The sequence below is a fragment of the Asterias amurensis genome, chromosome 15, assembly GCF_032118995.1.
Source record: "Asterias amurensis chromosome 15, ASM3211899v1".
In the NCBI taxonomy this organism is placed as follows: domain Eukaryota; kingdom Metazoa; phylum Echinodermata; class Asteroidea; order Forcipulatida; family Asteriidae; genus Asterias; species Asterias amurensis.
Window position 1 is genome coordinate 9251606 of NC_092662.1, and position 12274 is coordinate 9263879.

Consider the following 12274-nt stretch of genomic DNA (forward strand, 5'->3'; position numbering starts at 1 on the left):
CAGATCAAAACTGAAAACCTTGGGAAAAAAAGACTATAGGTCGGTAGGATAATAGTTTTGTTTTTCAAGGCCTAAATATTTTCTATTGCATAAGTGTTCTCCTAGTCTGCAAAAGCATTTTAAAAGTCTTTATGAAGCCATGAAAAAAAAGCTAGCCAATATAGGGTTAAAGCCTATTCCGTGTTCTTTCTTTGCACAATGGGAAAACAGCACAGTTGATGTTGGAAGGGAAGAATTCTTCTTTTTTTTCTACAGCTATAATTGTCAGATTGTGCAAAATCGACCGTGCGGTATTTTTTTCTATAAAACCTTTAATTATCTTGGCCCTAACATCATGGACATTATTATGCAATCCTTCGAAAATGCCATTCAGAAAATTTCTAGGCCTTACCCCAGGGTTGATTCCCTTAACCCTGCCCCTGAGCAGGTTTAATTATTTCCTGGGAAAACGTCACTTCCCGGGAAATTCCCGGGAGTATTTTGGTAGTGTGAACAGATCAACCAAAAGTTCCCGGGAATTTCCCGGGAAATAACTATAGTGTGAACAGGTAAAAATTGAGATGAACGCCAACACAAAACCTCTGGGTAAAACACGGACACAAAAGTCCATTCAATTACAGTTCTCAAAAGAAAAAAAAGCTGTCGCGGAGTAGAAAGCTCCCTTTCGCTTTTTCTAATAACAACTTGCTCCCACCAGTGGCCGCTCTTCATGGTAGACCAGATTTACCTTTGACCAATACTTCCAGCAAGTGCCATAAAACCCGTCAATCGCACGACAAATTCCATCCGATTGTTATACCGCATGTCTTTAAAACACTGTCACAGCAATCGTCTTCTCCTGACAAGACGTCAGTGACGTCTTCCCCGAACTGCAAGACTTCTTCTCCGCCGTAATCACACAATATATTGGTATATAACAACACGCAAATACACAATTAATGTGCAGCCATTTTGGGTCGTATGTGGCAAGGATTTTGCAGCCGGCCGCGTTGCATTGTGGGAACGGACTTCCGTCCACAAACATTGTAACTTCCGCATGGGCTGACCTGTTTATCACATTTCCTGGGATTTGATCGTAAGTGTGAAACGACCGTGCATATTCCTGGGAAATAGTACTCCCGGGAGTTACCAAATTGGGATAGTGAGAACGGTTGCTGGGGTGGCGGTGGGGTTAAAAACTCCCGGGATTTTCCCGGGAGTTTATTTCCCGGGAAATGGCTCTGTAGTGTGAAAAGGGCTAAACAGAGAATTTGGAGAGACTTAGAACCACAGAGGGACATTGCTTGCCAACCAACAGCTGAACTAGGCTACAATCCCAGCCATACCTCGTTGGCCCCCCCTGCCCCCTTTCAATGTTGGTTCCAATTGATGGTCTTCTACTATGGGCGGCCAAAAGGGCCAAAACTAATAAATTTATAAACTAAAGGACAAAACCATAATCAAAGAAAGAAGTTGTTCAACAAACACCAAGTAGAAACTAAGGTAACAAAACTCAACAACAATCAAAGAAAATTGTTTTCAAACAATGAACAATTCCCAAATCAAGCTTTAAAGCGCAACAACAATCAAACATTTGTTTTTTAACAAGAAGTACTCTGAATCAAACTAATAAAACAAAACGCAATCAAATATAAAATAAAAACAAAACAAAAACAGCCAAAGGCTTAAAGAATGAATCCTTATAAAAAACAAACACAGACAATGAAACGTCAAATAGGGACGAATACTAACACAGTAAAAATAAAGAGAAATCATCAATCGGCTATCGTTGAAAACGAAAATCAAACTAACTATTACAAAATGTTGACGGCGGTTGTCAAAGCTAAGGACAAAATGCAAACCGTATCAGTCTCCCTAGCCTTGATCAAGGCTGTTGACGTACTGTTCCCCGGCCCGGTTCGCTGCACACGCATGCAGTGCATACACAAATGTACATTACTATACATTGTAAAGCGAGAACAGTAGCGTAGTCGTGAGTACGGTCGTGTCTTTCTACTTTCAACCTCGCACACGTGGCTCAAACAACAGCCTTGATGGGTTTGTAAAGCTTTATCGGAATTCCGATAAAAGGGTATTCATGATGTGGGCGTGTCATTCTAAACATTGGCCAATCACAGGCGCGATTGAGAATGACGTATTACTGCAAGCAATCATGCCACGTCCATGCATGCATGCGTGTACTTGTCATCGCTGCAAACCGAGCTCTTCGGTGTGAATACACACTCGCGAATCGAGGACTTTTAGCACAGCGAGGACGTCCTCGCTTTGAAAAATTGTGATAAATGCAGCATTATAGCCAGTTTGGACGCCACTGGGATATCTAAGCTTTTGGGACTAATCCTCGGTTTACGTCATTTACGAGAGGAGCATGTGTGAGTTAACACAATTCTGTTGCCGGAGCGGTGGGTTAGCACTCTTGGATGGTTACATCGCCCTCTGTTGATATGAAGTATCCTTCTTGTAGGTAGTAGAGGCGGCCATTTCTAAATCTGAACTCATTTATGCATGACGGTTAGCTTATTCGATTTGAGTCGGGTAGCGTGGCCGGTTGCTGCTGTCATGGGGACGCATCATAAACATGGAGTGCATTGCATCCACCAGGACCCTAGAGTCAACCATTCGACCCATGGCAGCTCTCGAGAGAAGACAAGAAATGGTGAGTGATCTGAGTGTAAATAAATTTCCATGTGATGTAGGCCTAAATAAATCCTTACTGTACTGACTACATCACTATACTATATACAGTCGTTTGACCAGTTAACAATTCCTTAGACTTGTCAACAAACACATAGTTAAATGATTTAGGACATGACCAATTTATGTTTATGATTGTTTCTTTCTTGTTAGTAACTAAGCCGCCACTCTGGAATTCGGAGTTAAAAGGGGAAACTAAAACATAATATAGTTTTAAACTCCATGAAAGACATTTTTCACAAGAGTAAATACTCATGTTGCATATTGTATCACCCCTGCGGTATCATAGAATCGTCCAAGTGCGTTGAAAGACAACATGGCGGATATTGCCGTTCGTTACTAAATTCTGGGTCACAAACACCTTTTCTACAGTTACAAATACAATTGTTTCCACAGTTTTAAAGTGATTTGGGTGCATATGACTCTTGTGCATATATTGAATGTTTGACTTATGTTAAAATGTTCTGTGAAAGTGCACTGAAATATTGTTGTCGTGAGGGGTCGTGAGTTGTCGGTATTTAGTGCGACCCTTATGACATGTTCCACTAAACCGATCGACTTTTGTTCGATGAATAACGTATATGTGACATCATTTTTATGTCTTCTTTCTAGTATGAAGAAGGGGACAGCATCATGGCACTGTGGCCTCCAAACTCGTCATGGTATCCAGCTGTAATCACCTCCATAACCAAAGGTATTTAAAGCCACTGCACCCTTTCGGTACATAAAAAAAAGGAACAGTTCACAGATTTACAAATAATTTACAGGGTTTACAGAAGGTAATGGTGAAAGACTTCTCTTGAAATATGAGTCCATGAAATGCTTAACTTTTTGAGACAACGGTAAAACTATATAAATTCTCGTTAACGAGAATTACGGATTTGTTATAAACACATGTCATGACACGGCGAAACGCGCGAAAACAGGAGTGGGTTTTCCCGTTATTTTCTCCCGACTCCGACGTTCGATTGAGCCTAAATTTCCACAGGATTGTTATTTTAGATATACGTTGTGATACACGAAGTGTGGGACTTGGACAATACTGTTTACCGAAACAATGGCTTTAAACAAGTATCATTACTTTTGTACTGTGGACACACGAAATGACAGTTCCACACCCTTATTGTGATCCACATTACGTGAAGAGCACGTTTTAAAGATGGCACTAAGTTGTATGTTTCCCCCACCCCCCCCCCCACCCCCCAAAATGAAATGAAAATTAATCAACCGTTTGCCTTTCATTTTTCAGGGAAGTCACTAATCAAGTACTGCGTGCGTTACACTGATGATGGCATCACACGCTCCTTATTTGAGCACCAGGTGAGTAAATGATGATGTCATGTATTAATTCCATCGATCTTAATTTAATAACATGCTATGTGTCTTCATAATATTTTATGTTCTGTACAATTGAGACGTTTTTCCAAGGTTGACGTGTTGAGGCAAACAAATGTCCTCTCTAAATGTAACAGAGTGCAAAAACACTTGCTGTTTACGGCAACCGGCTCGCTTTATAGTAAAAGCTGGATAATAACCAATCCGTGCCACATTGAGTACAATGATCAACACAAATATGGCTCACAATTGCATGGTATTCGTTTTACCTCGTCCACAAACACGGTCGGCCATTTATGGGAGTCCAAACTTGGACTCCCATAAATGGCCGACCGTGTTCGTTCGCGACGTCACATGAAAACCGTGCAATTTGGAGTGATACTTGTGTGGATCATTATATTCTACTTGTAAAACATCTTTCTAACCACATGCATTTCATAAGAAACGGTTTCAAACGCTGTTCATAGACCAACTCGACCGATCCAAGGCAACGTGTTCCTTTAAGTTCTGACTAGCTTAGTGCTTATGTATTATTTGCCTATCAATTTAAGGGCACGCTGATGCACTCAACCGTATATATTTAATTTGTGTCACAATCCGAATAATATCTCAGTGGTGTTAATTATGTCATTTATCTTTTCCTTGCTAGCTGGCCCATCAAACATCAGGTTTTCAGTCTGATACTTCAAGGTGTGTCAACCCCAACACCAATTGCAGGGATGACGATGACCCACAAGCTATTTTTCAGTCTGATCCTTCAAGGTCTGTCAACCCCAACACCAGTTCCTGGGATGACGATGACCCACAAGCTATTTTTCAGTCTGATCCTTCAAGTTGTGTCAACCCCAACACCAGTGCCTGCGATGACGATGACCCACAAGCTATGTTAGAAACTGGCGAGCTTCACCAAAGCAATGAAGCTGTAGGATGTGAAACAAATGATTCGAGTGAGAAGTGTGCCGTAACAGTCATGCAGACCGATAATGTCGGTAGACAAAGGAAATGGGACAAAAAACACTATTGCTTTTACTGTGATGAGCCTCAGGCCAAGTTACCCCGTCATCTTCAGTCGCGTCACAAAGAGGAGAGGGAAGTTGTAGAGATAGCATCGGAGACCGACGTTAGTGCCCGCAAGAAACTTCTGTTATACATCCGCAATATTGGTAATCACAGACACAATTGCCAAGTCCTTAGAGAGGGAAAGGGTGTCCTTATTATAGTATACAGACCAAATCATGAGGCATCTCCACACGCATATGGACCATGCATACATTGTTATGGCTATTACGTGCGTCTTGATCTTTGGCGTCATCAGTGCCCACTTAAGCCTGCGCTCCCTGCACAGACTGATGGTAGCAGTAGGAGAGGTCGTGTTAGGGGGCGAGTAGCTAACAAGAGTGATTTGTTAAAACCACCCCCTGCTGGTGTATCTTTCCAGTTGAACAAGGTTCTTAGTTCTATGAGGAGAGACAATGTTGGTCTGATTGTCAAGAATGATTCTTTGATTCTGGAAGTTGCCAAACGTGAATACCTTAGACTTGGCCACGATGTTACCCAACATGGCTACATTCGGAACAAACTACGAGAACTTGGTCGTCTTGTTATACAACTGAGACAAAACACCCACCAACCAAATGCATCACTGGAAGTATTCGTGCATCCCCGCCATCTGAATGATATCGTCAAGGCTGTTCATGATGTCGCCGGCTTCAGTGAAGGAAAACAGATGTATCACGTTCCATCTCTAGCACTCAAGATTGGACATTCCATCAAGAGATGTGCACTCATACTGCAAGCAAGTGCTTTAGAGTTTAATCTTAGGCAAAAAGCGGAACAGGCCGAACAGTTTAGGCAGTTATGTGAAATAAAGTGGCCAGAACTTGTGTCAACGCACGCCCACAGAACACTGTACCAAGGAAAGCGCAACAAACCTGCTGATCTCCCCACAAATGCAGATGTGGTGAAAATCTCATCATTCCTTCATGAAACTGGCAACCGGGAAGTGCAGCTCCTACACTCTGCTAAGGGCCATGAAATTACACCAGCTTGGAAGAAATTGAATGAAGTCACACTGTGCCATCTCATTATCTTCAACCGCAGACGACAGGGGGAAGTATCCAAAATGAAACTTGAAGATTTTCAGAAGCGAAGTAGTGCAGCCATTGTGAATGGTGATTGCGTGATGACTGATCTTGAACGGCACCTCTGTAAAATCGTCAAAGTCATTGAAATAGTTGGTAAGAGGGGCAGAACTGTTCCTGTGCTTCTTGGTACTGATGTGATGGCGTGGTTGAAGGCTCTGGTCGCAAATAGAAATGCAGCTGGAGTGGCACAAGACAATATATTCTTATTCGCACGAAGTTGTTACGGAGGCTCAGGTCATATACGAGGAAGCGACTGTCTACGAGCATATGCAAATCAGGCGGGCCTTGAGAATGCTGATAGCATGCGGTCTACAAAGCTTCGTAAACATGTAGCGACTGTTTCGCAAATTCTGGCCTTGAATGAACATCAGCTTGAAACACTTGCAGACTTCATGGGTCATGATTTGCGGGTCCATCGTGAGTACTACCGGTTGCCAGACACTGTCCAGAGGGTTACCAAACTGTCTAGACTCTTCCTCAGCTTGGAGAGAGGCAACTTGGTTTCGCAACATGGCAAATCTTTGGAGGAGTTGCATGTTACTGGAGGTAAACAAACCCGTTTTTAACTTGTCTTTCCAAATTAATTCAAACTGTGGTAACTCCCCCCCCCCCCCATAACATTCATTCACTGTACAACCTCCCCCCCCCCATCCCCCCCCCCCATCCCCCCCCCCAATGGATTGGCCAACATGTTTAGGTGTGTGCGCCAAAAAGCAAGCATACCTAAATGTTACAATTGCTCTTTGTTTTTGGGGCATGATAACTCGGCCTGTGGCCGTCATCACCTAACCCCCCCCCCCCCCCCCCCCATTTTGAACATCATTCACTGTACACCCCAAACCCCACACACCCAACCCAACGGATTGGCCCACATTTTTATTTGTGTGCCAGAAAGCAATCAAAGCTAACTGTAGAAGTTTTCTTTCTTTTTATTGCAGAAGGCTTCAGCAGCGATGAGGACAGCAGTGATTCCGGTGACTCGTGTGACCCAGCTTTGGAGGACAGTGTTGATGACAGTAAGTTTGTAATATTTGTGACTGCCTATATCTCTTGTAGGTCTCTTGCATATGCTGGTCCTATTCCCTGTTGACCGACCCCCCTAGACCCAAATGCGATAAGATGCCAGACTCCGTTTGCTGTCAACAAATTTAAGGTGTCATGCACCACCAAAGTACAGTCATAACCTAAAGTCACTCTGTAGGCACAGCCGAGTGATTAGCCCATCTCGGCAACTCATTTTGTACGGTAGCATGAAACAAGATGGCTGCTTCTTGTCAGGCATTTTCTGCAGGTACCTTTATCGCATTCTTTTGTGCTCAGTTGCGTATTGATTTACTCGAGGAGTAAATGTCACATCGGTAACATGAACATATTTAGGTTATGTATACGCCCCATTTGATTATGTTGACTAATTTACCTCTTCTTTCCTGTGTGTTGTAGGAAGGCCACCAACCCAAACGGATCCAGCTCCAAAAGATCGACAAGTCAAGCGTCGACAATTCAAGCGACGCCCCTGGACTGCCCAGGAAAAGAAAGACGTCACCGAGGGCTTGCAGAGATTCTTTTTGCTGAAGAAGATGCCAGGGAAACGTGACATTGAATCGTCCTGTCCTGTGGCATTGCAGACCAGAACTTGGAGAAACATTAAGGACTTTTGTAGAAACACGATGACACTTCAACAAATTTAAGGTCTCATGCACCACCAAAGTACAGTCATAACCTAGAGTGACTCTGTAGGCACAGCCAAATTATTAGTCTAGACCTTTGGCCTGCCCCCCCCCCCCCCCCCCCCCCCAGGAACAAGAAAATACATGTACCACCCCCAACAACATTTCCTAGAAGGCCAGTATACACATTGACATTAGTGAACCGCAAGAACAAGGATTCATGTGTTATGTCCTCACATCGATAGGTACCATTCGACTTTTGGCAATGTCCTCCATTGGATAGTATGAAAAGTATGTCCTCAATCTGCAGTGTACACATGTATTGGTGTGTGTGTGTGTGTGTACGCTGTACGCTAGCTGTATGGACATGTACTGTAATACGTGCTTTTTATAGCAGTGTCGGGAGCGTGGTGTGTATATTATTAGCTATGATTGTAAGGGGTCTGAATGCGCTGCCGGACGGGTGAGCCGGACAAGACTCGCCCGGTCGGTAATGGTGTTGAACAACTTCGAACAACTTCCGCTGTCTTGCGTTTCGTTACAACACGAAGACTAGCATCATAATTACAACGTAGCTGGTAGATTTGTCCCTGAATTGAAAGCTGCTGTACTATAAGTGTAACGTTGTAGTGTAGTACTAGTAGTATGGCAAGAGTTAGTTTATGAAATTGAACTTTACTTGTAGTTGTTGTTCAGCCACACGCCATCTTCTACCGTCTGGTATGTTTTCGACAACACATATTTTCGATCCCCAACTTTGATTTACCGAGAGAAACGTAATAAATAATATATGTCTACATTAAGACAAAATAAACAGCTGGGTTTCTTATCTCATCTGGTCTGTGTTTGTGCTTCAAGGGGATGGGGTGTGTTGTACTGTCATATGCCCAACACCTAAGAATTCTTACCAAGTAGCCATCTTGCCGGAAACTCATGACACCTGGATACTTTTTTAACCTTTCTCAAACACATTTCACATGTTCTAATTTTCTTCCTTCTATTTCTAAACCCATGATTGATGCATTAAACGCGGTTGTTATATTTTGTTGAAAGTTTCTGTAGTTGTGTTGCAAATTATACACCACTGATTTCCAGCGACTTACTGTTTTGTTTACTAGTAGGGATTTCTCCCTCGCCCGCCGCCATTGCAACTACAACCACGGTTTGTTTACAATTACGTCGACGAGCACGTGTGTGCGAGTGCTTGCAGAACGTTGTGATTGACATCGCAGTGAGAGTTTATAGGTCAACCAACAACCAATGAGAACGGGTTGTTAGTAAACATTAGCATAATGAGCTCCGCCCTAAATTTTGGCAGATACAAAACCATCAAGGCGCTACTTAGGAAGTACCCATGTACCGTAAGTGTACCGTATACAGATGGTACATGTACAGTACGTATGTGTGTACATACGCTGTATACGTATTATATCCACTGTGTTATGTATGGGGGTGCACTGGTGGAATTCAGTGATGGGGACTGGGATTTTGCAGATCGCGGCTGGCTGTAGCGCCTTGATCAAGGCTACAGTCTCCCCAGCATGTAATCAACATTTTACGACAAACTAAGGACTGACTGAAAATCATCGTTGGTGGCGTATGTACATGTACAGTTGAAGATAGCAAAAATCCGACGTCCCGCAAAGGATTGTGGGAAATATTTTGCACCTCCAGTTTTACGGTCGTCACGCAACGTGTTCTACAAAGTTTGTTTGTAAACAATAAGTTTGTAAACATTGACATTGTTTGTGGTGGACGGTCATGCTTCTGTGGCGGAAGACAGTTTCACCCACGAATGGGTGTACCTCTATGCTTTATTTAGCCATGTCAGATGTGTATTATTAATATAAAAAACTACGACAATAATGCCATCGGACCAGTGTGTGCTTTGCGACTCAACGGAAGAACGAGGGACTGTACATAACTACATGTACGTACATACGTAGGTAGGTCCATGCATGTTCTTTTGACTTTGAATGAACACAAAGTAGTTTATGTCAAGCCCAACAAGCTGTAGGCTACAATTTGAGTATTGTATAGGCTAGATTGGTGGTAGAAACTAAGAAAGAAACATAGGCCTATTCAAATCTATATTCCTCAACATTTTTTAGAGATGACAGATATTGATATTATATTCAGAATATAATATCAATATTCTGATAATGATGCTGCTCATTAATTAGCTCATAGTCATATTAGTCATGACTGACTTTCAGGGCAGAGGGTTTGGTAATGATTTCCAAGGCAAAAGATCATTCATAAATACCTCAATCAGTTTTGCTACTGCATTCCTGTTGTGGTGGAAAGCGCTTCACGTGGGGTGGGGGTGTTCAAAGTTAAAGGAACACGTTGCCTTGGATCGGACGAGTTGGTCTATAAAAAAGCGTTTGTAACCGTTTGTTATAAAATGCATTTGGTTGGAGAGATAATTTAAAAGTAGAATATAATGATCCACACAAGTTTGCCTCGAAATTGCGTGGTTTTCCTTTTACTGTGCGAACTAACACGGTCGGCCATTTATGGGAGTCAAACATTTGACTCCCATAAATGGCCGACCGTGTTAGTTGATGAGGTAAAAGGAAAACCGTGCAATTTCGAGGCATGTTTGTGTGGATCATTGTATTCTACTTTTACAGCATCTTTCTACCCATATGCATATTATAACAAACGCTTTTCAAAGACCAACTCGACCGATCCAAGGCAACGTGTTCCTTTAACGAGTAAAAAAGACCAGCTGGAGCTGTTTATAACCGGTTGTTTTCGGATATGTTTAGATGCATAATATGCATCACCGTTCCAGGCGATGTTGGCGAGTTGGCCGCGCTGGGTGTGAAAGCAAAACAAGAAACGTCTTGCACCAAGACTAACTACGCACACAGCACACAATGCATCCGAAAACTGTCTCAGTCATTAAAATGCAACACATGTCAGGTCATCAAATAAGATACGTAAAAGAGGAAACAAGGGCTGAACGACCACGACCCTGCCTGTTTTAAACGCCTTTTTAAGAACATGTAACCACTCATTTATTCCCTTAGTTTTGTCTGCTTTATCTTTCAGATAATTACTTGTGCATCAACATGCTTCGTGACAGCACTCATATTGGAAGCAGTTATTCTCCCAGTTCTGTGTTCACTCCAAAGATGTGATCTGTACTGTTGTTTTGTGGACTCGACCAACCACATCCTACTTCTTTTGCTGCAGGAGAGCTCATTGACCATCTTCTGAATTGACTAAAGGCTGTGTGTGTGTGTGTGTCTTCATGCTCTTGAGGCCATTTTTGACTGATGACACGTAAATTGGCGATGAAGAGATAAATGTTAATTGCAGAGTGAACTGTGACGCAAGCGTTCTGTCGGCTGTTGGGCTTTAAAAACACCTAAAGGTATCGCAAGTGCTTCTAAATATGCCTGTGCATGGCGTCCTGCCATTGTAGGCTACAATTCTCAGAGAAAGTAGAAGTGTACAATGCAAACAATAACACTGTCCAAACGTCCATTTCCACTGTCTTGGAAGAGTTTAAAGCTTCATTTATTCTGGTTACTTAAATCATACAATAATACTTCATAATGCAAAGATTTAAATAATACCAAGGGTTGCAATTGCAAAGATCTAGAGGGTTGAAGTTAACCGCCTCAGTACAGTCAATGAAAAAATGTGACAGCCAGACCGGTGGTGAACTACTTTTAACTGTCTTTAATACCAGTGAGCTTTACCCATGGTTCTACAAATAAGAGAACAATAAAGATACAATAAGTCTACGATATGATTTACAGGCAGAGATTATTATAAGAACAGAAATGACATCAATTTCCATAATCAACTCTATAATAGGCTCAGGGTCAACTCTTTACACCCAAATAATCCACTAATCATAAAAGGCTAAATCACTGGAGCAGTAACTTTACGGGCATGTAAACTAAGAGAGCAACTGGATTATTCCATGGAGGAAGGAATAGAAGGAGCTCGAACGACCCACAAAACCGCAGAGTAACAAAAGAATACCCTGACAATGCCCCCCTCTAACCAGTGGAAAAAGATAGGAGACCTCCAGCTGGACGGCCGATTAACGAGCAGGATTAGATTTCTTTGTGCAGAACGTGCGGTACCGCTGCTCTGCACCGTTGCCTTTGTGTAAAGTTGAATCATTGGAGACAAGAATTGTGAATATACACGTTTTCATTTACCATTTGTGGTGTTTCACTGAAACATCATGGCATATTTTTTCATTTTTTGTGACTTTCCGGTCACTAGCGGTGGTTCAAAATTTTGGTATAAGCACACGAGGGTGGTTGGTAGCCAATTGTGTTTTTTGATTTGGTGAGCACAAGTGTACACAATTTTTATCAGGTATCAAAAAAGTTGTTTTTCTGTATTATATCCATACGACATACGACACCATGGTTGAGTGAAGAACCAAGTGCGCACGCGCAA

The 12274-nt window shown here is 42.3% G+C and overlaps 2 protein-coding genes across 2 annotated transcripts in view; both read left to right on the forward strand.

Annotated features, from left to right (window-relative positions):
• Positions 1 to 12274, forward strand: part of LOC139948008 (complement factor B-like) — a 31349-nt gene that overhangs the window by 1251 nt on the left and 17824 nt on the right. The gene's annotated exons all lie outside the window — the stretch shown is intronic.
• Positions 678 to 7970, forward strand: LOC139948191 (uncharacterized). Its single transcript, XM_071946256.1, has 6 exons — positions 678 to 2656; positions 3307 to 3388; positions 3944 to 4014; positions 4679 to 6719; positions 7112 to 7189; positions 7614 to 7970. Exons 1-6 carry the CDS (start codon positions 2579 to 2581, stop codon positions 7859 to 7861), a joined length of 2598 nt encoding a protein of 865 aa, XP_071802357.1. The 5' UTR covers positions 678 to 2578; the 3' UTR covers positions 7862 to 7970.

Coding starts and splice junctions, on each gene's coding strand:
- LOC139948191 (XM_071946256.1), top strand. CDS start 2,579: ATGGAGTGCATTGCATCCACCAGGACCCTAGAGTCAACCATTCGACCC. Junction 3,389..3,943: donor AATCACCTCCATAACCAAAG/GTATTTAAAGCC, acceptor TTCATTTTTCAG/GGAAGTCACTAATCAAGTAC. Junction 7,190..7,613: donor GGAGGACAGTGTTGATGACA/GTAAGTTTGTAA, acceptor TGTGTGTTGTAG/GAAGGCCACCAACCCAAACG.